Source organism: Pelophylax lessonae (genome assembly GCF_965119305.1).
Source record: "Pelophylax lessonae genome assembly, chromosome: 5".
Taxonomy (NCBI): Eukaryota; Metazoa; Chordata; class Amphibia; order Anura; family Ranidae; genus Pelophylax; species Pelophylax lessonae.
The window spans coordinates 248,772,328-248,798,990 of record NC_138772.1 but is presented as its reverse complement, the minus strand read 5'-3'; the positions used below and the strand labels follow the sequence as shown (position 1 = coordinate 248,798,990).

Below are 26,663 nucleotides of genomic sequence, written 5' to 3'. Positions count from 1 at the left end.
TGCGCTAAATTCACATGTGTCACACATCAAAACTTGGGTGTGTCACTATAATAAGTAACCAACCAACCTCTGCAGTGTGTACCTTGGTTGATGTGCACTAAGAGGGTGTATGGTATTACCAGAAACCCTGGTGCTGACAAATAAAGGTGATGGATGAAGTAATAATTTTCGATGTGATAATAACAACATAATCAAATGGTGCTTCACAAATAATGCAAAATAAAGTCCAAAACTTCAGTGTGAACCTCCTAAAGTGTATATATACACCCCTGGGGGGTACACAAGTCCCAAAGTCCCACACAAATAATACAGTCCCCCGACGTGTATTGGATAAAACTGTGAAGGTGCAATGGTTCCACCACCTGGATAGGGATTGGCCTCTTACCATAAGAAAGAGGTCAAGGGCGGACAATTAACCCAGTAGTGTCCTAGGGGTCCCGGGGGTCACCTTGGGATGTGCAGACAAAATTGGCCTCTTACCAGATCGCTCCAAGTATGGGCAAGTTGTCTCACTTTTCGTATTATGTCCCAATCCCGGTCCTCTATCTTCCTGGGGGTTCTCTCTATTATCCCGGATGGAGGCTTCAGCTTGTGGCACTGCAGGATATTATCTTATCTTCTCGGCTTGCCAGTTGTGGTACACTACCACCTTGCATGAAAGTCCCTCTTGTTCCAAAGGCCTCCTTTGCAGGATGGTAGGGGCTGAAAGTACAAGGTGTACAAGCAGAGTATGTTTGCCATATACCAATAAGTTGCTTTTTGTTTAGCCTGCAAGCTTAACGAAAAAAATCCAACGGATTTCCCCATCTGCGCAGTGCAAATGAACACATTTTCTGCTGAGAGCATTGTATTCTGACAGCTGATTGGCTATAGTTTCTGACTAGTCAAGTCGTTTCTTTTAATTATTAGATCAAAGGATGTTAGCAGTAGGTTGCTGACAGAGCTACTCTGTTTATGCATGTGGAGGCGTGCGGGGACTGACTGACCGGACAGGAGACAGCAGAAACGTGAGTGTGCTGAATCAGCTGTTTGGCTGAGTGTGGGGGAGGGGGATCACACATACAGGTACAGACAGGCACACACAGTGTGTAGAGAGACTGACAGGGGGAGGCTGCAGGATCTTCCATCAGACGAGGACAGACCAGGGCAGACAAGCAGTAGCTAAGGACTGTAGGCGACTGACTGTGCTCTGTGACTGCGACTGACTGTGCTCTGCGACTGACTGTGCTCTGCGACTGACTGTGCTCTGCGACTGACTGTGCTCTGCGACTGACTGTGCTCTGCGACTGACCGGGCTGTGCGACTGAGTGTTGTGCGACTGTGCTCTAGAACAGCGACTGACCGGGCTGTGCGACTGTGACTGTTGTGCGACTGACCGGCTGTGCGACTATGAGTATTGTGCGACTGACCAGGCTGTGCGACTGACCAGGCTGTGCGACTGTGAGTGTTGTGCGACTGAGTGTTGTGCGACTGAGTGTTGTGCGACTGAGTGTTGTGCGACTGAGTGTTGTGCGACTGAGTGTTGTGCGACTGACCAGGCTGTGTGACTGTGAGTGTGGTGCGACTGTGAGTGGTGCGACTGAGTGTAGCGGAGTGCCAGAGGGTGAGGAGGTAGAGTTAGGAAGCCAGGAAACAGCCACACAGGATAGACTTAAATTACTGAATCCCTATTAGATTAGTAGGTACAATGCCCGGCGGGTGTGGAGAAGCGACTCGGTGTACATCTTGTGATATGTATGCTTTTCTCGATCAATGCGCAAAATGTAAGCACGTTGCTTCCCTGGAAGCTCAGGGCCTGAATCTACGGAAGCAGCTGGCAACACTGAGCCGAATGTCCATACCGAAGGAGAGCCAGGATCGGACCCATCAGGCGGGTAGAGGGGTGACAGGAGGGGTAGAAGGGGACAAGGCAAGGAGGCCGGTCCTAGCCGGCCGGCACCCCAATAGATACGCCCCGTTGCATGATGTTGGGGAAACCAGTCAGGGACCAGCATTGCTGGAGCAGAGCGACGCCCCTAAATGCCAGGGGAAGAACTCCTCCAGTGAGGCCGGGAGAAAGGGAAAGGAAAGACAGGTGCTGGTGGTAGGGGACTCAATCATTAGGCGGACAGACAGTGTAATCTGTCACAAAGACCATGAGCGCCGAACAGTCTGTTGTTTACCGGGCGCTCGGGTTCGGCACATCGCGGATCGGGTGGACAGATTATTGGGTGGGGCTGGGAAGACCCAGCTGTCATGGTACACGTGGGTACCAATGACATAGGCAGAGGAAGATGGAGAGTCCTAAACTATTTAAGGGACTTAGGCGCTAAGTTGAGGAGTAGGGCCTCCAAGGTAGTATTTTCAGAAATACTACCTGTACCTCCAGCCACACCAGAGAGGCAGCGGGAGATTAGGGAAGTTAACAAGTGGCTGAGGAGCTGGTATAGTAAGGAGGGTTTTGGGTTCCTGGGGAACAGGGCCGACTTCTCAGTTGGCCACCGGCTCTATGGTAGGGACGGATTGCACCTAAATGGGGAGGGTGCAACCGTACTGGGTGAGAAGATGGGCGAAAAGTTAGAGGGGCTTTTAAACTAGGTGATGGCGGGGAGGGTACAGATGTAGAATTAGCCAGTGGAAAGCAAGATTCAAAGGGCACAAATGGAAAGCAGTAGAGTGTTCGGAGCACCTAAACTCAGGGTGGGTATGGGGAAAAATCACAAGAGCAGCCTAAAAGCATCAAATGAGGGTATATACCAACAATACAGACCTGCTCACGGATATAGAAATACGGGGCAACTTAGGAAACAGTGACCATAGGTCAATTAGTTTCAGTATTTATTACAGTAATAGGAAACACAAGGGTAATATAAGGACACTGAATTTCAAAAGAGCCAATTTCCCAAAACTGTGCTCTCTGCTAGAAAATATCAAATAGAATAGAACCCTGTGAACAAAGAACACGGAGGAAAAATGGGAGTGCTTCAAGAACATGCTTAACAAAAGGGATTGACCAGTGCATTCCAAAGGGAAATAAATTTAAAAGAGCAAAACTAAATCCTGGGTGGCTAAACTCCAACATAAAAATGCATATTAATGCTAAAGAAAAGGCCTTCAAAAAATACAAGACTGAGGGGTCACTGGCAGCATTCAAGCATTACAAAGAATGTAATAAGAAATGTAAAGACGAAATCAAGGCGGCTAAAATAGAACATGAGAGACATATAGCAAAAGAGAGTAAAAATAACCCCAAAAAATTCTTTAAGTATATAAACGGTAAGAAAGCGAGGCCAGAACACATTGGCCCCATAAAAGACGACAAGGGAGATTTGGCCACAGAGGACAGGGAAAAGGCGGTAGTGTTAAATAATTTCTTCTCTTCAGTCTTAAAATAATTGGGGGGCTACACTAACCCAGCTTGTAAGGCCAAACTAAACAACACACCTCAGGAAGTACCGCCATGGCTAACAGAAGATAGAATTAGAACTAAACTAGAGAAACTTAACATAAATAAATCACCGGGACCGGATGGCTTGCACCCGAGGGTTCTTAAAGAGCTCAGCCAGGTGATTGCCAGACCATTATTCTTAATCTTTAAGGATAGTTTACAGACGGGTATGGTGCCAGCTGATTGGAAAAAAGCCAGCGTGGTACCAATATTTAAAAAAGGGCCGAGATATATCCCGGCATACAAGACTTTAGTAATGAAAATTGTATTATTAGTAGTAATCAGCATGGATTCATGAAAAATCATTCTTGCCAAACCAATCTAGTAACCTTCTATGATGAAGTGAGCTGCCACCTAGATAAAGGTAAGCCTGTGGATGTGGTGTATCTGGACTTTGCAAAGGCCTTCAACACCGTTCCCCACAAATGCTTACTGTTCAAACTAAGGAAGGTAGGTATGGACCATAAGGTGAGTACCTGGTTAGAGAACTGGCTCCAGGGGAGAGTGCAAAGGGTGGTGATTAATGGGGAGTACTCGGATTGGGCTGGTGTGGAAACTGGGGTCCCCCAGGGTTATGTTCTGGGGCCAATCCTCTTTAATTTATTCATAAATGATCTAGAGGAGGGGATATCTAGTAGAATCTCAGTGTTTGCGGATGATACTAAACTAAGCATGCCAATATCTTCTATGCATGATGTGGAAACCTTACAAGCGGACCTGAACAAAATAATGGGGTGGGCAACTGCATGGCAGATGAGATTTAATGTTGAAAAATGTAGAGTAATGCACTTGGGTGCCAGAAACCAGAAAGCAAGCTACTCACTAGGGGGGGGAACCTCTGGGTGAGTCTAGGATGGAAAAGGACATGGGGGGGACTGGTAGACAACAGGCTTGGCAGTGGCATGCAATGCCAAGCCGCTGCAAGCAAAGCCAACAGAATACTGGGATGTATAAAAAATGGGATTTACTCCGGAAATAAAGAGATTATTCTCCCTCTCTACAAGACTCTGGTCCAGCCACATCTGGAGTATGCTGTCCAGTTCTGGGCACCGGTCCTCAGGAAGGATGTGCTGGAACTGGAAAGAGTCCAGAGAAGGGCAACAAAAATAATTAGGGGAATGGAAGACATCAGCTATGAGGAAAGACTACAAGCACTGAACTTATTCTCTCTGGAGAAGAGACTATTAAGGGGGGATATGATATCAATGTACAAATACTGTACTGGCGACCTTAGCATAAGGAACAAACTATTCAGAGAAAGGGAATACAATAAGACACGTGGCCACTCACTAAAACTAGAGGAAAGGCGGTTTAACCTTAAAGTACGTAGGGGGTTCTTCACTGTCAGACCAGTAAGGATGTGGAATTCTGTCAAGGTATGTAGGTAGTTTCCAGGTAAAGTGTTACCATAATCCCGTTGAAAATTGTAAAAAGAGACAACCCCCTTTGGGTCGGTGGGACTTTAAAGGCAACTAGTAATTATCTCTCATAGGAAAGATTAATTTGAATAAAATACAATTTATTTGAAAAGGGTGATTATAAGAAAAATCATCAAGGTAAATTATATTACATATATAACAGTATAAATGAACATGTAATACAATACAGTGTTACAGGTGCACAACAGAGTCCAACGCGTTTCGAAGTATTGTATAATACCAGAATCTTCCTCACGGAATCTGTGTATATTCCTGCAAACCCTAATAGCCACAATTATTTGTCCAAAAGGGGAGATATATTGTGATCCCACAGTATAGGAGCTAGAGTCAGATATTGAATCGCAATTTTCTTTACCTGTTGTGATGATCAGAAATTTAATATGTGAAAACAGGGGAAGAGGACAAGTTCTCTCCAAAAATAAAAGGAAGGAGAAAAAACTCCTAACAGCTTTGTAAACGTTATTCTCCAGTGGGGGTGCCTTCAGGACTGAGTAGGTGGTAAATCCTCCATATTAATGTGGAACATCCATGGTGTCTGATGACTTCTATGGAAATAATGTTCACACAGGTGTATATAAAAATTATATTCCAAAATTTTCAGGTCGATGTTGGATGTTGGATATTAGTCTCAATATTGAGGTGGGTTGTTCATAGTATCCCCACAACTTACAAGTCTGCAGTATCCACAGGAATGTATAATTAAATTCCCAGGTATTTATTCGGTATCAGTACCAGTGACAGAGTCACTTCTCCGTGACATGACAGGACTACTGTTCCTCTAAATCTTCCCTACAATCAGATATTTGATGGAAATGATAGGACTGCACTGTTAAGGCTTAGGACTTTCTTGACTGCTAACGTTTGTGGATAGTGACTAGATGTTTGTCGTCTCTCCTACATCAAACGGCAATCAACTGGTACTGATACCGAATAAATACCTGGGAATTTAATTATACATTCCTGTGGATACTGCAGACTTGTAAGTTGTGGGGATACTATGAACAACCCACCTCAATATTGAGACTAATATCCAACATCGACCTGAAAATTTTGGAATATAATTTTTATATACACCTGTGTGAACATTATATCCATAGAAGTCATCAGACACCATGGATGTTCCACATTAATATGGAGGATTTACCACCTACTAAGTCCTGAAGGCACCCCCACTGGAGAATAACCTTTACAAAGCTGTTAGGAGTTTTTTCTCCTTCCTTTTATTTTTGGAGAGAACTTGTCCTCTTCCCCTGTTTTCACATATTAAATTTCTGATCATCACAACAGGTAAAGAAAATTGCGATTCAATATCTGACTCTAGCTCCTATACTGTGGGATCACAATATATCTCCCCTTTTGGACAAATAATTGTGGCTATTAGGGTTTGCAGGAATATACACAGATTCCCTGAGGAAGATTCTGGTATTATACAATACTTTGAAACGCGTTGGACTCTGTTGTGCACCTGTAACACTGTATTGTATTACATGTTCATTTATACTGTTATATATGTAATATAATTTACCTTGATGATTTTTCTTATAATCACCCTTTTCAAATAAATTGTATTTTATTCAAATTAATCTTTCCTATGAGAGATAATTACTAGTTGCCTTTAAAGTCCCACCGACCCAAAGGGGGTTGTCTCTTTTTACAAGGATGTGGAATTCTCTTCTGCAAACAGTCATATCAGCAGGGAGCATCGATAGTTTCAAAAAACTATTAGATGGGCACCTTAAAGACCACAACGTACAGGGGTATACAATGTACGGTTAACAGCAAACACACACACATCATAGGTTGAACTGGATGGACTTATGTATTTTTTCAGCCTCATGAACTATGAAATTATGTGGTGTGCCATGGTGTGAACAAGGCCTTCAAGATGAGAAAGATGTGTACACAACTCTCACCTCACTGAAATGTATGTAGGAAAATGAAATTCCAAAGCAGACCAGCTGCTGAAACAGAAATATTTAGTGTAGCACTGTTTCCATAAGGCTTGCTGTATGATAACTTGTTGGACCTCCTCTGATTACTAGCACAAAGTCACAGGGGTCCCCACTCTGGGTGTTAGCAACTCCTAAGTGGTTCCTGTCTCCCAGCTTACATACAATCTTCTGGACTGGCAATCACTCCTCTCTGTCTGCAACATGTCCCTGCAGTGCCAACACTGACCCCGCGCCCGCAGCCACATGGACACATTCAGGCATTGGCTATATACTAGTCCTAAATGCTCTGTGTCTTCTCTGCTGCACAGGGCCAGGTTTCCTCTGGGCACTAGTCGCACCCCGGTGTCCCACAGGGTTGAGCTCGGTGACTGTCTGTTTGTCAGGTACTCCGCCAACACATGGGATAGCACCTGCGCTCCGGCTCACTCCAGCATCTGCCATCTTGCTCCTCCACACACGTGTCTGCTCCTCAGCTACACTCCATGGCGGAAGTGACGTCTCAGCTCCCTTCCTCCACTTGGATTGCCAGCCGGCAGATGGCGACCCTGCCCACGACTCCAGACTAGCTGACTCTCTGGCGGTGGCTCCTCCTGCAAGGCAGATCTCTTTAGCGTGTGCTTTTCTGTGTGTGTGTAGTGTAGCTCCTTCGCCACTGCCATAACTCTCCCCAGCCTGCACGAATGGCACTTAACTTGAGAAGACCTATTGTTTCCTAGGTAAATGTCTGGTGATTGCCAATAGCAACCGTTTCTGTGACTATGACTTGGCAGCACACTTTCACTGGTTGCTGTAGAACAGACATTACTTTCTCCACTAACACTCCAGTACTTTGCTTGAGAAGTGATAGCGTTACTTGGGCAAATACTCGGCCATTGCCAGTAGCAACATTTGTAGCACTGTCCCCGTAGGGCTTGTTGTATGATGACTTGTCGGGCTTCCTCTGATTACTAGCACACACTTAAGGGAACCGTGCACACATCCCTCCTTACTCCCGAAGGCTCATCACACAATAAACAGTCCAGGGGTATTGGTTTTTAGTGTTTATTTTGGAACTTGGATGGAAGAAAGGAAAAGTGGGATACTCCAACTGTAACTATTCACAATGGATAAGGACAACTCTCACTTGACCTCACCAGGTTGCTTGTGGAAGCAGCTGCACTGCTTGATCCAAACTGCCACATGTTTGGAAAGGGTTAAGTCTCCTTGCTCTTTACTCTCCAGCAATAGACATGGTGAATCTACATTATCTTTGGGACACTTACTAGCATCCCCTTTACTGACACCCATCCACTGACTCTTCTAGCTGCAGGGGTGGCCCCCCTCAGGTCAGGCCCCTTGACACAGATCTGTACTCACTGTACTGCAGAATCAGATCCTCAAGTGTCTCCCCTTTCAGTCAGCTTCACAAGACCTCTGGGTTCAGTTCCTCACTAGCACTCTCCAAGCCCTCAGGTCGACTACCTGAGGCCGCATGGCACCTCTACAGAGGAGGAGGCAGACGCCCCCTCCCTCCGGGACTCCGATATCCAGCCAAAAGACCCCGAGCACATGTGCTCTTGGCTTTTAAACAGTATCCCAGCATGCGCCAAGGCACTTTTAAAAAAACAGAAAAAGAAGTTGCATGAAAGGCTCAAACAAAGGGTGTAAGGTGGATAAAAGCTTTGGTACTTTATTGAAGTGGGTAAAAAATCAAGAGGCACAACACAATTTAAGAAAATACAAAAAATATATACGATGCTCATGAAAGCTGGATAAAATCAGTTGGTAGGGGTCCTGCCTCTAAGAAGACGCTGGTGACACCTCAAGGTTATGGCTCCACCCACCACCCAAGCTGCACTAAAGCCACCGTAATGGCCGACCACCCCACACCCTCCTTGGCCAAATCCCAGATCCAATGGCTATTGAATGTGAAGTACCACAATCATGAGGTCTAAAGATAAAACTCTCACGGAAATGGGAGTTGGCAAACAGTGTGATGGTAAGTCCAAGTTTGAGTTGGAAATAGGGAATACGAAATATGGGGGGGGTGTAGTTTTAGGGCAAGTTCATGTGGCTGAGGCTCCTCCCACTGTAATAGAAAACATGGGCTTACATTCTCCACATCATCAAACTCTGGTATTATGGCAAATAAAGATCCTCATGTATAGCACCAAATTTAGGACAAGCGGAGCAGTGACAGAGCAAGTGTAATGCAGCAGCGCAGTAGCAAAGCACATAGCACATAGCAATTAGGCAAGCATAAAGTAGGGCTTAGCATGAAGCTCTTCAACTCTTGAGGCCCCTGGATCACCTTATGGAGGTAAACTGCCTCTGGGTATGAGCCGTGGTCACAGTCCTCCTGGATGAAAGGGAGATGGCAGTCTATGGCTCAATAGTAATAAATGTAGAACAGATTGTCCATCTGTACCCAGGTGGATGATCACAGAGGGGCTTCACTCCGTTGCGTAGCATATAGCAATTGTTGCAAGCATTGAAATGGACCGTAGATAAAGCTCTTCTACTAAGACCACTCAGTCACAATTGGGGGAGAGCAGATTTAACCACCACTGTGTATGGGCCGTGATCACAGTCCTCCAGGCATGGGTGGATATAGCAATAAATGGCCCCGTGTTGGTATAGGTAGTATAAATTGTCCCTCTATCCCCCAGTGGGTGGTCAATTAGGAGGCTTTAAGGTCCAAACAAGCAAAATGAAGCACAGTGCAGCAGCGGGTTCAAGCAAGCGAAACAGTCAATCAGCTGGTGCCCATTAAACACTTGTAAGTCAACACTCACGTATCGGCTTGAGTAGATTCCAAAGATTTCAAATGGTGCAGACGCCAAGGCACTTTCCCTCCTTCAAAATGACCAGGGCTGTATCAAAAGCCTGTGCACTCATTTGTCAGGTTTCCTCCCACTGTCCAATAAGCCTCCCTATTGGACCAGTGTGAAACATTCTGCAGACAGAACGAGTTGCACCTGAGCACAGTGAGCAGACCTCACTAACAGATCCTGCTCTCTGGTAGGCAAAGAACATTATAGATTTACCTGCAGTCCTTCTGGTAAGCAGACAGGACTCAAAACTATACTTTCTCTCTAGCACCTACCTAGGAGGATGCTACATTACCATACACTGAGAAATCTTATTGCTGAAGTTGTAGTAGACCTTTTGTGAAATTGGAAACTGACTGTCAGATAAATTTGGCAATTTTTAACAAGTAGTGAAGATTAAGAGCAGTATATTTATTTGTTATTGCATGTCGATTTTTAAAATTTTTTTTTTTAGATCACCAACCATGGCTGGTGGACTATTCTCTGTCAGTAAGAAGTACTTTGAGTATCTGGGATCTTATGATACAGGGATGGAAGTATGGGGAGGAGAAAACCTTGAATTCTCATTCAGAGTAAGTATTTCATCTTAAATTTCATGCAAGATTTACTTAAAGCAGTATTAAACCCAATACCAAAAATGTAACACATTGCACCTTATCAGGCGATAGATGTGGCTACATAAGGTTTTTTTTTTCCCTCCGTTATCACCTGGTATTCTGCCAGTTGCACCCTTCTTATATTACATTGCATACACTCTGGACGAAGGAGCACAGAGATACCTTTGGATAACTGCATTGCAAGTCTGAGGGGATGGTGGCGTTGGATACACTAGCAGGTTTGGATACAGTAAACACATTGAAGCTAAACTCAAGCTAAAACTTTTTAGGCAGTTAAACCAATATTTTTTTTACTTTTGTGATGAAGGTTTTACATAAATGATGACCATTGTAAGCACCACTTTCATTGCTCTGTCAAGCCTCCGCTAACTGCAACATCTGCAGGACAGCTTGTTCTGTTGAAAAATAGACTTATTGGCATAATTACCAGGTGAAAAAAAAAGAAAGTCAGCCTGAAAAAGAAAACTAATGCTGCCATCACATCTATGAATTGCTAAACTGCAATATGTTTGCTTTTGGGTTTAATACCGCTTTAAGTTTAAAGAAGAACCCTAGCTTTTCATTCCCAAAACAGATGCATTGTGCATGTAAATGAATCCCAACCCCACTGTCACCTTATGTGTAACATACAGTCGGGATCGAAAGTTTGGGCACCCCAGGTAAAAATTTGTATTAATGTGCATAAAGAAGCCAAGGAAAGATGGAAAAATCTCCAAAAGGCAAAATTAGAATTACAGATTAGACATTCCTATAATATGTCAACAAAAGTTAGATTTTATTTCCATCATTTACACTTTCAAAATAACAGAAAACAAAAAAATGGCGTCTGCAAAAGTTTGGGCACCCTGCAGAGTTAATATCTTGTACTGCCCCCTTTTGCAAGTATCACAGCTTGTAAACACTTTTTGTAGCCAGCCAAGAGTCTTTCAATTCTTGTTTGAGGTATCTTTGCCCATTCTTCCTTACAAAAGTCTTCCAGTTCTTTGAGATTTCTGGGCTGTCTGTCACGCACTGCTCTTTTAAGGTCTATCCATAGATTTTCAATTATGTTGAGGTCAGGAGATTGTGAAGGCCATGGCAAAACCTTCAGTTTACGCCTCTTGATGTAATCCCCCGTGGATTTCGAGGTGTGTTTAGGATCATTATCCATTTGTAGAAGCCATCCTCTCTTTAACTTCAGCGTTTTCACAGATGGCATCAAGTTACCATCCAAAATTTGCTGAAATTTTATTGAATCCATTTTTCCTTCTACTTGTGAGATGTTCCCTGTGCCACTGGCTGCAATACAACCCCAAAGCATGATTGATCCACCCCCATGCTTAACAGTTGGACAGAGGTTCTTTTCATTAAATTCTGTGCCCCTACTTCTCCAAACCTACCTTTGCTCATTCAGGCCAAAAAGTTAAATTTTAACCTCATCGGTCCACAGAACTTGTTTCCAAAATGCATCAGGCTTGTCTATATGTTCATTTGCAAAGTTCAAACGCTGATTTTTGTGGTGAGGACATAGAAGAGGTTTTCTTCTGATGACTCTTCCATGAAGACCATATTTGTACAAGTATCTTTTTATAGTGGAATAGTGTACCACAACTCCAGTGTCTGCAAGATCTTTCTGGAGGGATCGTGCAGTCAAACATGGGTTTTGAATTGTTTTTCTCACAATCCTGCAAGCTTTTCGGTCTGATATTTTTCTTGGTCTTCCAGATCTTGATTTAACTTCCACTGTTCCTGATGACTGCCATTTCTTAATTACATTCCGAACAGAGGATATTGACATCTGAAAACGCTTTGCTATCTTCTTATAGCCTTCTCCAGCTTTGTGAGCGTCAACTATTTTCAGTTTCAGTTTTCAAGATAACTGCTTAGAAGATCCCATGGTGCTGATTTTTGGGGCAAGGTCAAGTCTGGGCATTTAAAACCTTTCCTTCCCAGACGATGATTGAGAACAATCCATGACACTGGCAGGTCTCAGCCTTGTAAATAGGGCAGTGCATGCTATAAATTCTGCAGGGTGCCCAAACTTTTGCAGACGCCATTTTTGGTTTTCTGTAATTTTGAAAGTGTAAATGATGGAAATAAAATCTAACTTTTGTTGACATATTATAAGAATGTCTGTAATCTGATGCCTTTTGGAGATTTTTCCATCTTTCCTTGGCTTCTTTATGCACATTAATACAAATTTTTACCTGGGGTGCCCAAACTTTCGATCCCGACTGTACCTCCTTTAGCTGTATAAAGCAGATTTCTGTGTCTGTTGTGTCACTTCTCCTCCTGGCTGAATTTCAAAGTCCTCTGACTCCCTGCCTCCTTCCTTTTCCAGTCCTGATGCTACATGTCTCATAATCCTTTGAGCCTCTGTAGTTTCAGGGAAGGATATGGGACTCACTTGTACAAGCTGTGAGAGTTGATATGAGTGGGTCTAAGGGTTACTGTGGGCATTTATGGGCCTTCATGTGGGTGGTGAAAGGGGAGGAATGGAATTGTGTAATCCCCAGTAAATAGGCAACAAGCAGGAAGTAGGACTTTGGTCAGAAAACAAAAGTGATTTTTTTTTAGACTTCAAACATGTTATACTTAACTTCTCAATGGTTGTGCAGAAAGCAGCCCCGGGGGCAGCTCAGGGGGCACTTATGCATGCTTGCTCACGCAACCTGCACAGAAAATATATGGCAACACCCACTAAACACTCGTCGCTCTCATGGTGCCATTTAGGCTGGGTTTGCATCTGTGTGTTTCTGAATGCATGACAACCCACACAGAAAACACACTCTTTGCTGTGCATTTTTAAAATGTGCGGCAATGCACGTCACACTTTTATTACCTTTTAGGCTGTGTTCTTATCTGCGCATTTCCGAACACATGGCAACCCGCAAGAAAATGCGTGGCAATGCGTATCACGAATACATTACCATTAGTTCACATCTGCCTGTTTCTGAAAACACAGCAAAAAAAACAAATGGCAACGCGCAGCGGGGGCAAACCGTACAAAAAACACACATATCTCTTACGTCCTCCGACAGTCGCAGCCTCCTCTAAGTCATCACTATTGGGTATTGACTTCCGCTCCGCAGGAGTAGCTAGGCATAAGACTTTGTCAAAAGAACAAAGGCATTTGCATATACACAACGACCCATCCCTGCTCGCAGCAGGGATGCAGCCGTGAGGTGGCTACCTCACTGGACACATCTGCGATACTGCAGTGTAATGTCCTTGGCTAACGGCATTCCCTGTCAGATGAGGACAGCGGCTTTCCGTTCTGAGAGGCTCCCCACGCCATCTGGTACAGGTAAGTACTTCTGTGTGGGGCCCCTGTCTGGGGTGGCAGTCCTGTGTTGCTGTGTGTCCCCCATGTCTGTGCCGGTGTGGGCCTCCCTGTTGTGATCCCTGTGGGGGTCTTTTATACATACGCTGCGCTGTGGTGCTGTGTGTTTGTGGGAGCCCTTTTCCCTGTGTCACTTAGGTGCTTTCACTGGGGGTGCAGACGATGTGTGTGGCGACCGCAGCGGGGGAAAAAAAATGCGTGGTCCGCCATCTTTACTTTGGGCTAGCATGTTGGCTTCACTGTGGGCTGATTTACATGCTGTTTTGGCGTCATCCGGCGCCATCTTGCGTGTGGCTGAACGATCGTTCCGCACATGTTCGGCGGCCATTTTCCCGAAGTCTCCCATTCAGTTCTATGGGCAGCCATTTTCCCTGAGTCCTTTGCAGCTTATAGTTCAGCCTCTCATGACCTCACTTCCTTTTCCTCTGAAGCAGCGATCTTGGTGGTAACACTCTGTGGGGCTCTGCAGACTGTCTCTTTCATAACATTCTGTTTTTTCATTTCTGGCTCAGTTTTCTTCTCCTATTGGGGGTCTTTTGTCACTGTTCATATAGCGGTGGGCTGCGCACTCCGCAGCGGTGTTAAAGGAACAGTACCCTTTTTATTGCACTATTTTTTTTCACCTTGGGCAATGGATTCTCAGGATAACAAATTCCCTCCAGCCCTGGTGGGGGACCCCAGTCCTGCTGTGGCCCCTGTTATGCCTGATTTGGCCGCTGTAGTGGCGTCCTTAGTGTCCAAAATGGAGGTGCTGATGGCTGAACGTGCTGCTAGAAAGAGGCCCAGATTATCTCTCTCCTCTGATTCAGATGGTAATATGGCTGCTGCGGCGGGCGTGCCCTTTTCAGGGTCTCGCTTGTCCTTGAACCCGCTGGGGTCTGAGGGGGAGGCGGAGGTGGAGGGGGTTGATGCTTCTCCCCCGGGATCGCCTGAAGAACGCGCGGCCATGGATGAATTGATTGTTTCTGCGAAGGTAACAATACATTTGGAGGATGAGCCCAATCCTCCGGGTATTGTGTCCTCTTTTGGGACACACAGGACCCGCAAGTCGGTGCAGGTTTTTCCCTGCCTCGCTGAGTTTCATTACACTGTTAATGAACTGTGGCGCACTTTGAAACATCCGTTCCTGGTGCCTAGTCGGTTTAAATTACTTTATCCCTTTGCACCGGCTATGGAATCGCAATGGTGTGTGCCCCCTCAGGTGGATCACACTGTGGCCTTGTTAAACAAGGCTACCTTGATTCCTACTGACGGTTGGAGTCTCTAGCCCGCCATTCCTACACGGTGGCGGGTTCCTTGCTCAAACCTGTTTTCACGTCCGTTTTGGTGGCTCAAGCAGTGGCTGATTGGACTAAGGTGCTTAGGAGCAACCTCGTGTCTGATTTTGTTCCACCTGCCCGGCTGGCTATTGTGGATCAAATTCACCAAGGAGTCATGTATTTGTGTGATGCGGCCTTAAATGAGGCCCCTTTGGTAGCACGCCTATCTAGTGTTGCGGTGCTTAACCGTCGACTGATCTGGCCGAAGAGCTGGTCGGCTGACCAGACATCACGGAAAACAGTTGCTGATTTTCCCTATGCTGGTTCTCGCCTTTTTGGCGAGGCATTGGATACCTTGGTAAAGGGCGTCACGGGGGGCAAGAGCACCATGCTGCCCCAGAACCCGAAGAACAAGTCCTTTCGAGGCAAGCGGGGTTCCACCTCCGGGCCCAATCAGGGGTCCTTTCGTGCCTTTCGCAACCAATCCAAGGGCAAGCCCTTCAAGGGCCAAGGTAGCCAGAAGAAGCCCTGGGCGGGCAAGCAGAAGTCCGGCAATGCCGGCTCGGCGGGTCAATCCGCCTCTGCCTGAAGGGGCGCCCTCACCCGTTTCAGGGGTGGGGGGACGTTTGCGCGGTTTCCTCCAACCTTGGCTGCTCCAAATTTCGGAACAGGTGGGTTCAGGAAATCATCCGATCAGGGTACAAGATCGAATTGCTTTCGCGGCCGGCGGACAGATTGTTTCCCTCAAATCTTCATTTGCCTCCGGGGCGTCTGCGGTGCAGGACCTTCTTGCTCAGGGGGTAATTGTCCCGGTGCCTCATCGGGACAGGTTTCGGGGATTTTATTCAAATCTGTTCACTGAGCCCAGAAAGGAGGGCAAGGTACGTCCTATTCTGGACCTGAAAGCGCCGAACCGCTTCGTGCGCGTTCGGAAGTTCCCTATGGAATCTCTCCGTTCGGTGGTGGCCTCCCTGAGCCCAGGGGAATTCCTGGCCTCCATAGAACTGAAGGATGCGTATCTGCACATCCCCGTTTTCGAGGGTCACCAGAGGTACCTTCGGTTTGCTATCACGGAAGACCACTATCAGTTTGTGGCGTTACCTTTCGGTCTCGCTTCGGCTCCAAGGGTCTTTACCAAAGTGCTGGCGCCTTTTCTGGGCCCGCTAAGGGCACGGGGCATTGCGATTTTGGGGTATCTGGACGATCTCCTGCTAAGATCGAGTGTCAGCCAGGACCTACTGCGCGATCTGTCCACCACGGTACAGACGCTTCAGGAGTTCGGATGGACCATCAACGTACAGAAGTCGACATTGTCTCCATCGGTTCGTCTTCCCTATCTGGGAATGATCCTGGATTCTGCTCAGGCAAAGGTGTTCTTGCCGGAGGACAAGCTCCGGACTTTGCAGGATGAGATCAGGTCCCTCAGGGACAATCCATCCTCGACACTCAGGACCTGCATGCGGTCCCTGGGGTTGATGGTGTCAGCCTTCGAGGCGATATCCTTTGCTCAGTTTCACACGCGGTCTCTTCAAGTGGAGATCCTGGCCAGGTGGGACAGACTACCTCAGTCCCTGGATCTGAGTGTCTCATTGAGTCGCCAGACCAGAATGGATCTTCTGCAGTGGCTCCAGTCCCCGGCGGTGTCGGCAGGCAAGTCCTTCCGTCCGTTGTTGTTGACGGTGATTACCACGAATGCCAGCCTGTCGGGCTGGGGTGGAGTCCTGGGCAACCTGTCTGCCCAGGGCACTTGGTCGGGGGAGGAATCCTCCCTTCCGATCAATGTGCTGGAATTGAGAGCGATCAAGCTCTGTCTCTTCCAGTGGTCGGAACGTCTTCGGGACCGTCCTGTTCAGGTACAGACGGACAATGCTACCGCGGTGGCTTACATCAACCACCAAGGGGGCACCAGGAGTGTCCGTGCGGCCCGGGAGGTGACCGACATTCTGGCTTGGGCCGAGACTCATGTCCCGGCAATTTTGGCAGTTCACATTCCGGGTGTGGAGAATTGGCAGGCCGACCATCTGAGCCGCCAGACCCTGGATCAGGGAGAATGGTCCCTACACCCGGAGATCTTTGGAATGCTGTGTGCGAAATGGGGATCCCCGGACATGGATCTGTTCGCGTCTCGTCTAAACCAAAAGGTGGAAAGGTTCGTGGCAAGAACGCGCGATCCTCTGGCAGACGCCTCGGATGCGTTGGTGGCCCCTTGGCATCAGTATCGTCTGATGTTTCCTCCGATTCAGTTGTTATCCAGGTTCCTCCGCAGGTTAGCCTCGGCACCGCACCTGGTGATTCTGGTGGCGCCGGACTGGCCACGCCGGTCCTGGTACGCCGACGTTGTTCACCTGGCAGTGGCGCCTCTGTGGCGACTGCCAATGTGAGAAGATCTGCTGTCTCAGGGACCCATCTTCCATCCTGCTTTACAGTCGCTGGCTTTAACGGCCTGGCTGTTGAGACCCAGGTCCTGAGTGACAGGGGTCTCTCCCCTGAGGTCATCCCTACTCTGATCAAGGCTAGGAAAACCTCATCTTGGTAAAATCTATTACCGTACCTGGAAGGCTTATTTGGCCTGGTGTGAGTCCAGGGGGTTCTCCCCTCGCTCTTACTCTGTGTCGAGAGTGTTGGCTTTCCTCCAGTCTGGAGTGGATCAGCGCCTGGCGCTGGCCACAATTAAGGGCCAGGTGTCTGCACTGGCTGTTCTTTTCCAATGCCCTGTGGCGTCTCATTCCTTAATTCGCACCTTCATTCAAGGTGTGCGCCATTTAGCTCCTCCCAGGAAGGAGCCTTTACCTCCATGGGACTTGAACTTGGTTCTGTCCGAGTTACAGCGTGCTCCCTTTGAAAACATCAGGGAAATATCGTTGCCTCTGCTGTCTAAGAAGGTTGCCTTTTTAGTGGCGATCACTTCGGCTCGCAGAGTATCAGAGCTGGTGGTGTTGTCTTGCCGCTCTCCTTACTTGGTAATTCACAAGGATAAGGTGGTCTTGCGTCCACATTCCTCTTTTCTTCCTAAGGTGGTCTCTGAGTTCCACCTTGATGAGGACATTGTCCTGCCTTCGCTTTGTACGAAGCCTAATCATCCTAAGGAGGTTGCTTTGCATTCCTTGGATGTTGTCAGGACGATCAGGGTTTACCTGTCGTCTACGGAGTCCTTTCGGAGGACGGATTCCCTCTTTGTCCTTCCTGAGGGACCTCGGAAGGGCATGGCTGCGTCTGCCAGCGACTATTGCCAAATGGATCAGACAGACCATTGAACAGGCTTATGCTTTGAAGGAACGGGTTCCACCCTTCCCTGTTAAGGCGCACTCTACCGGATCTTTGAGTGCGTCCTGGGCCTATTGGCATCGTGCCTCGGTGGCCCAGTTGTGCAAGGCTGCGACTTGGTCGTCGGTGCACACCTTTTCCAAATTCTACACGGTAGATGTTCTGGCATCAGCTGATGCCTCCTTTGGCCGCAAAGTTCTCAGTGCGGCAGTGCCATGAAGGACCCTTGTGTTTTTTTGTGGGTCCCTGGCTGTTGGTATTTGCTTTCCTGAGCTGTTGCTCCTGTTGAGCCTTGTTTTTTTCTGTTGCCCAGAAGGTTCTCTTACTGTGCGTGTAAGGTTCCTTTCTCTGATGTGGGTACTGCGTTGCCTTTTCTACGGTTGCGTCTCCCACCCCTCATGTCTACACTGCTTTGGGACATCCCAATAGTGATGACTTAGAGGAGGCGGCGACTGTCGGAGGACGTAAGAGAAAACGGAATTTTTGTAAAATCTTACCTGTAAAATTCCTTTCTCTGAGTCCTCCGACAGTCGCCGCCCCTGCCCCTCTTTTGGGGTTGTTCTCTTATTACCTACTGCTATGCTACCAAACTGAGTTGGGAGTGGTCACTGCAGGGGGGTATTGACCAGTGGGACAGCCCCCATGGGTGTGTATATGCAAATGCCTTTGTTCTTTTGACTAAGTCTTATGCCTAGCTACTCCTGCGGAGTGAAAGTCAATACCCAATAGTGATGACTTAGAGGAGGCGGCGACTGTCGGAGGACTCAGAGAAAGGAATTTTACAGGTAAGATTTTACAAAAATTCAGTTTTTGCTGCACATTTTGAAAACTCATGGCAACGCGCATCACACTTACGTTCGCATCTGTGCGTTTTTCTAAATGCACGGCAACTCGCAAGAAAATGCACAGTTTGGTGAGCGTTGCGAAACACACAGCAACCTGCACAGAAAGCATGCACTTTACCATGTGTTTCGAAAGCGCACGTCAACACACATCACGCTTGCGGTACAATTTGTTTGCATCTGCACATTTCCAAACGCACAGCAACCCACAAGAAAATGCACAGCAATGTGCGGCACGTTTGTTACCATTCGTTTGCATCTGCCCATTTCTGAATGCGTGGCAAACCACAAGAAAATGTACACCATACCATGCTTCTTAAAAACGCGCGGTAACGCACGTTGTGCTTGCGCTATTATTCTGTACAAATGGTAACGCAAGCACAACATGCATTACCGCTCATTTTTAAAAAGCATGGTTTCTCTTACGTCCTCTGACAGTCGCCGCCCACTCATACAGTCTTCACCAATGGGTATTGAACTCTTATCCATAGGAGCAAGCTAGGCATAAGACTTGTTAAAAACAAAGTAATTTACATAGACACACCTATGGGGGCTGTCCCACTGGTCCAATACCCTCCTGCTATCAGCCATCCCAACTCAGTTTGTCTTCTGCCTAGTTAGGAGTGAGATAGGCTCTCCCTGTGCTGGGGCTACAGTCTCAACCTTCTTCTTCTGATTTATGATTTTATTTCTAAAAATGTGTTTTTCTTTGCACTACTAGCTGTTTATTTTATCAGCGTTTAGTTAGTCACTTCTTCAAGATGATGATGGCGTAGCGGAGCTGGGAGTCGCACTGGTCGTCCTGGTATCCCAGGACAGAGGGCCTTATGGAATCCCAGCCCGCCATCGAGCGTTTAGCAGGCTATGTGTTCGCCCTGGCCTCGCAAACGACCCATCCCTGTCCTCAGGGATGTAAGCCCGCGAGGTGGCTACCTCGCCTGGACGTCCCCCCATGGTTCCCATGATCTGCTGGCGTCCTTTTTTTTTTTTGGCTGACGGCACCCCCGCCATCTGAGGGTGGGAGGTTTCCTGTCGATGAGAGGCACCCCACGCTATCGGGTACACTCTGTGTGGGCCTCTGTCTGGGGCTGGCAGTCCTGGGTGTCTGTGTTATCCCCTCATGTCTGTGCGTTTTTGGGCTCCCTGATCCCGGTCCCTGTGGGGGCTCTCTCACAGCTGTTATGCTATGTGGGTTTTTTGGGGGTCCCTCTCCTATGTCACTTGTGGTGTATTGGAGGTGCAGACACGTGCGGTGACCGCTGCGGGGTTAAAAACCGCCGGTCCGCCATTTTAGGTGTGGGCAGCATGCTGGCTTCACTGTGGGCGCTTATACAGCAGTGTATGTAATGTGTTTTGGCACCTTGCGGCTCCATCTTGTGTGTGGCAATGTGTTCTTTTCAGAGCACATGTCGGCAGCCATTTTCCCGGAGCCTCCCATTACTTTCTATGGGCAACCATTTTTACATGGCCTGAAGTCATAGTTCAGTCTCTGGTGATGACATAAAACGATAAACTATCAGCGCAAAGCCTTGTATGAAGTTCACATCAAGTGCAATAATGATAGAGTCAATGTGCATAAAAATCAATGTGCATAAAAAATGTGCATAAACAATCAATGTGCATGAAAAGTATAAAATTGTAGCGCTTAAAACTATTAATAAAAAGTCCGTATAATTAAAAGGAAAGGTCCTTTAAAATCAATCCAAGCAATGGATAACCACGTGTGGATGGAAATTATAGTGTACAGTCCGTTTTCCCTTGAAAAGGCCACGTGACATAGACCACCACCAAGAGAGGTATCTTAAATACCCTTACCAGATCTCACCATATATTGAGCAGTACACAGATATAGACATCAAAGGCATAGGATCGATCCCAGCAGATATCCAAGGCACACTAAATCATAAACGCTCTCGCACTTGATCTCAAAAAGACATAAGAGGAACCTCTCATGGTGCAGTACGTTTTAAAAGGTTTATTTTGCATAAACTCTAATAAATTGCACTCACATTTATTGCAGAGTGGCAGCAGCGTTTGAGTGTGTACACATCGAGATGTTTCAAACCAAGAAGATGGCCGCCGTCGTCGTCTACTGCACATGCGCCCGCCTCCACCAATGGGAACGCCCGACGTACGTTTCGTCATACGGAATGACGTCGTCAGGGGCGTGGCCTCATGGCGGAGGGACGCACTATTTACAGAAGCAGGACGAGGCGGATTGGATGAAAAGTTAAACCGGAAATGGGAAGCTATGCGCTCCACCACCCGGAAGTAGTGAGCAGAAGATCGGCAACAATGTAAAAACCACCCGAAAAGGGTGTATTACACCGAAAAGGGGGAAAGTGAATCCCACTCTGACTTCAAATGGAATTGTATTACCAAATATTTATCCAGATTCAATGATAAATACCTTTTTATGGACAAACATGCACAGTATTGAGACGTCGCCATCTAGTGGATAAATAAAACATCTACATGGAACCACTGCATACTACTGCCACTTACATCAGTACAACAGTTAAAAACAGGCAAAAAATGAACAAAAAATATTATAAATACATCAATCATTAATATATGGTGCAACGGGTAACAATAAATTTCCCACATTCATAATCAATGAAAACCTTCATGATCCTATTTGAATGATGGTTAATAAAAACCGAAGATGTGCCTTTTTCAAAAAGAATATTATATGGATAAATGGATTTATCATGCGTTATTTATAAACGCATTCAAGTCCCACTCAACATTGAGTCCATGAGGGGCATAGGCCTTGATGCGATAAATCCAGGAGGTTCCCAACCTGGAAACACCCCGCGTGAGGTTACTTCCCCGCCAGTTCCCCACATACCTATCTATCCCTAGGAAAAGAGTCCCTGCTGGGTTCCGATTATGATGTGTGTCATAATGGCGGGAAACACTATGTTTAGGGAACCCATTACATATGTTGGTGATGTGCTCATTCAGGCGGACCCTAAGCATCCTAGTGGTCCGCCCAATATATTCCAAACCGCATTGGCACCTGATAAGATACACCACGTGTCTAGAAGCACAAGTGATGAAGGTGTTAATTTTATGTACCTCTTTGGTAATCCTGGCTTCAAACTCCTCACATTTTTTCCTGCCTCCCGTGTTAACCCTACATACGGCACAGGATCTGCAAGGAAAAAACCCAACTTTGTCCTGAAAAAAGGACACCCGTTTGGGGGGATTGATAATATTGGGGGCTACTTGTAACCTCAAAGGCGGTACACCCCTAAAAACCACCTGTGGTGCTTCTGGTAAGACTGGACCCAAGATCCCGTCATTCCTCAGCACCGGCCAATGTTTTCTCAAGATTTTTTTAATAGAATTGTGCTGCGTGGAAAATGAGGAAAAGAAAGCATGTGTATACGAATCATCCGTTTGTTTACATCTGGGTTGTAATAATTCCTCCCTTTCTCTCTGGTCCGCCTTCAATATGGCAGAATTGAGATCTTTCTCATCGTAACCCTGCTCCATAAACTTTTTCTTTAAGGAGACTGCCTCTTTCAAAAAGTCCTCCTTTTTGGAGCAGTTTCGCCTGAGCCTCAAGAATTGACTGACAGGAACGGATTTCAGCCAAGACGGATGATGACAGCTGGTATTGTCAATAAATCCGTTCCTGTCAGTTTCCTTGAAGTACGTGGAGGTAGTGATCTGACCTTCCGCGATTTTAATATTTAGATACAAAAAATGGATCTCGCTATTGCTCCATTCAAAGGTCAACACGATCCCCCTATCATTCGTATTCAATCTCATCATAAACGATTCAAGAGACGCGAAATCACCATCCCATAGGAGGAGGATGTCATCAATGTACCGCCTCCAGAGCACCAACTCCGGTTGGGGAACCCCACCGATGACATCCTCCTCCCACTTGGCCATAAATAAATTGGCCATACTTGGCGCAAATTTCGCTCCCATAGCCACTCCCCGACTTTGACGAGAATAGGTGTTGTCGAACCAAAAATAGTTCTAACTCATTGCAAAGTCGAGGAGTGACATCAGGAATTCCCTCTGGAACCCCAAAGGTACACTCTGTCTCAAGTAATGAGCCACTGCCTCCATTCCATGTTCGTGCGAAATAATAGTATACAATGAGGAAACGTCAGCGGTGGCTAAGATGTAAGTCTCCTTCCAGCTGACGTTCCTCAATTCATTCACCACTTGCATGGAGTCACGCAAAAACGAGGGGGTCTTAACCACCAAAGGTTGGAGAAATTTGTCAATATATTTACCCACCCGGGAGGTCACGGAATCAATCCCGCTAACAATAGGCCGCCCGGGTGGGTTGACAGGATTTTTGTGTACCTTTGGCAAATAGTACATTACAGGTGTCCTCGGAGCCAGAGGGATCAAAAACTCTTTCTCTTAATTTGTGAGAAGCTTATTCTTAAAACCAGCCTCTACCAAAGCACCTAGTTCTTTTTTATACTTAGCTGTGGGATTACCCATCAGGATTTCATAGGTCTCGCGATCACCTAAGCATCTCATTGTTATAAGCAAGAGTATCTAAGATAACAATCCCCGCGCCTTTATCAGCGGGTCGCGTGACAATGTCATCCCTTTCTTTGAGACTCTTAAGACCCCTAGCAAATGTGGGATTCATCCTCAAATCTCTAGAGGGTAAAGCATCAATGTCCCTCGCGACTAAATTCCTAAATACTGTTAAGGACGGAGCCATTGCTCCGGGGGGATTGAAAGTGGAGGCATTAGCCAAAGTGGTGGTTTTAACACCCATCACATAGTTCGTCCTTGGTTGAATCAGATTCATAAGAAAATGACGTTTAATGCTCATCTTCCGAACAAACTTCTGCAAATCAATAAAAGTATTGAATTTGTTCAGAGGCTTGGGAGGTGCATATTTGAGGCCATGGTTCAAAACGTGCTTCTCCGCATTGGAGATAGACGCTGAACTCAAGTTGAAAAGGCCCATGTCTCTCAGAATCGCCTCCTTTTACATTCGGATCCTTCTCCCCCCTCTGGACCCTCTTTTAGGTTTTTTAACCTTTTGCCTTTCGGAGTCTCCTGAAAAAAAACATTATTCTGATTATTATGTCCACCATATGCCTGAGCCCCGGAATACGGACTCCCATAATCATAATCATTATAATCATGGTGGTAAAACGGGGGTCTCTGATAACCTCTATCCTGACCAGACTGGGCCCGATCATCATATGAATCAAATCCAGACTGTTCACGCGGGTGTGAAGTTACAAAACGACCTGGATCATCAAATCGTTCCAATAAGGGTTCAAATCTATTCTGGTGGTGAACAGGATGGTTATTATTGGGACGTGGTTTCCCTGTCCCTCTACCTCTCCCCCTTCCTCTACCTCTACCCCTCTGGATCCACTGCGCAGGTGGAGGCCTAGGAGTAGAGGCACTAGTGACAGTGGAAATGGGCCTAGGCACCACTGGTGGTTGGGCAACGGGGATCTCCATCTCCTCTGGAGAATCTCCCGAGCCCCCCTCACCAGATGCTCCTCTAGGTGTGATGGTAGATTGCCATTTAAAAACCTCACCCCGCTTATAATCGCCAACATCTCTGGAGAATTTTTTCTTTTTCTTATTTTTTTGTTCAGATTCTTCCTTCTCCAGATGCTTTCTCAATGCTTCCGATTTATTTTTATATTCCTCTCCACTTTTAAAGGTACTAAGTTTCTCTTTAATAGCACTAATCTCCCCATCTAATTTCAACAATTTTTGTTTCTTTTTTGCTAACATAAAATTCATGAGGTTTAGTCCTGAATTATTAAAAAATTGATACCACTCGTTAGTGTCTACCAAATCACTTTGAGGGTACACTTCCCATCGGAGGCTTCTAGGTACCATGCCATCTGCGATGTACCTTTTGAAAAAGGCCACATCCCAGTTGGCATGGAGTTCAGTAGTCAAGAGATTTTTAAGTCTCAAGAATAAGCCTCCAATGTTATCCGGTGTCTCCTCCATAGGAGAGAACACTCCTTCAGTGTTAATGGATAATCAAAAATATCCATTTCTGGAAAACACACAGCAGCAACTCCAAAGGAATCAGTCTCTTGAATCGTTTATGATGAGATTGAATACGAATGATAGGGGGATCGTGTTGACCTTTGAATGGAGCAATAGCAAGATCCATTTTTTGGATCTAAATATTAAAATCGCAGAAGGTCAGATCACTATCTCCACGTACTTCAAGGAAACTGACAGGAACGGATTTATTGACAATACCAGCTGTCATCATCCGTCTTGGCTGAAATCCGTTCCTGTCAGTCAGTTCTTGAGGCTCAGGCGTAACTGCTCCAAAAAGGAGGACTTTTTGAAAGAGGCAGTCTCCTTAAAGAAAAAGTTTTTGGAGAAGGGTTACGACAAGAAAGATCTCGATTCTGCCATATTGAAGGCGGACCAGAGAGAAAGGGAGGAATTATTACAACCCAGATATAAACAAACGGATGTTTCGTATACACATGCTTTCTTTTCCTCATTTTCCATGCAGCACTATTCTATTAAAAAAATCTTGAGAAAACATTGGTCGGTGCTGAGGAATGACGGGATCTTGGGTCCAGTCTTACCAGAAGCACCACAGGTGGTTTTTAGGGGTGTACCTCCTTTGAGGTTACAAGTAGCCCCCAATATTATCAATCCCCCCAAACGGGTGTCCTTTTTTCAGGACAAAGTTGGGTTTTTTCCTTGCAGATCCTGTGCCGTATGTAGGGTTAACACGGGAGGCAGGAAAAAATGTGAGGAGTTTGAAGCCAGGATTACCAAAGAGGTACATAAAATTAACACCTTCATCACTTGTGCTTCCAGACACGTGGTGTATCTTATCAGGTGCCCATGCGGTTTGGAATATATTGGGCGGACCACTAGGATGCTTAGGGTCCGCCTGAATGAGCACATCACCAACATATGTAATGGGTTCCCTAAACATAGTGTTTCCTGCCATTATGACACACATCATAATCGGAACCCAGCAGGGACTCTTTTCCTAGGGATAGATAGGTATGTGGGGAACTGGCGGGGAAGTAACCTCACGCGGGGTGTTTCCATGTTGGAAACCTCATGGATTTATCACATCAAGGCCTATGCCCCTCATGGACTCAATATTGAGTGGGACTTGAATGCGTTTATAAATAACGCATGATAAATCCATTTATCCATATAATATTCTTTTTGAAAAAGGTACATCTTCGGTTTTTATTAACCATCATTCAAATAGGATCATGAAGGTTTTCATTGATTATGAATGTGGGAAATTTATTGTTACCCGTTGCACCATATATTAATGATTGATGTATTTATAATATTTTTTGTTCATTTTTTGCCTGTTTTTAACTGTTGTACTGATGTAAGTGGCAGTAGTATGCAGTGGTTCCATGTAGATGTTTTATTTATCCACTAGATGGCGCCGTCTCAATACTGTGCATGTTTGTCCATAAAAAGGTATTTATCATTGAATCTGGATAAATATTTGGTAATACAATTCCATTTGAAATCAGAGTGGGATTCACTTTCCCCCTTTTCGGCGTAATACACCCTTTTCGGGTGGTTTTTACATTGTTGCCGATCTTCTGCTCACTACTTCCGGGTGGTGGAGCGCATAGCTTCCCATTTCCGGTTTAACTTTTCATCCAATCCGCCTCGTCCTGCTTCTGTAAATAGTGCGTCCCTCCGCCATGAGGCCACGCCCCTGACGACGTCATTCCGTATGACGAAACGTACGTCGGG

At 46.2% G+C, this 26,663-nt stretch overlaps 1 protein-coding gene across 1 annotated transcript in view; it reads left to right on the top strand.

Annotated features, from left to right (window-relative positions):
- Nucleotides 1-26,663, top strand: part of GALNT12 (polypeptide N-acetylgalactosaminyltransferase 12) — a 585,857-nt gene that overhangs the window by 205,692 nt on the left and 353,502 nt on the right. Inside the window, exon 5 of the mRNA XM_082258648.1 lies at nt 10,083-10,200. Within this exon, the coding sequence (XP_082114774.1) occupies nt 10,083-10,200 (118 nt within the window). The remainder of the gene's footprint in view (nt 1-10,082; nt 10,201-26,663) is intronic.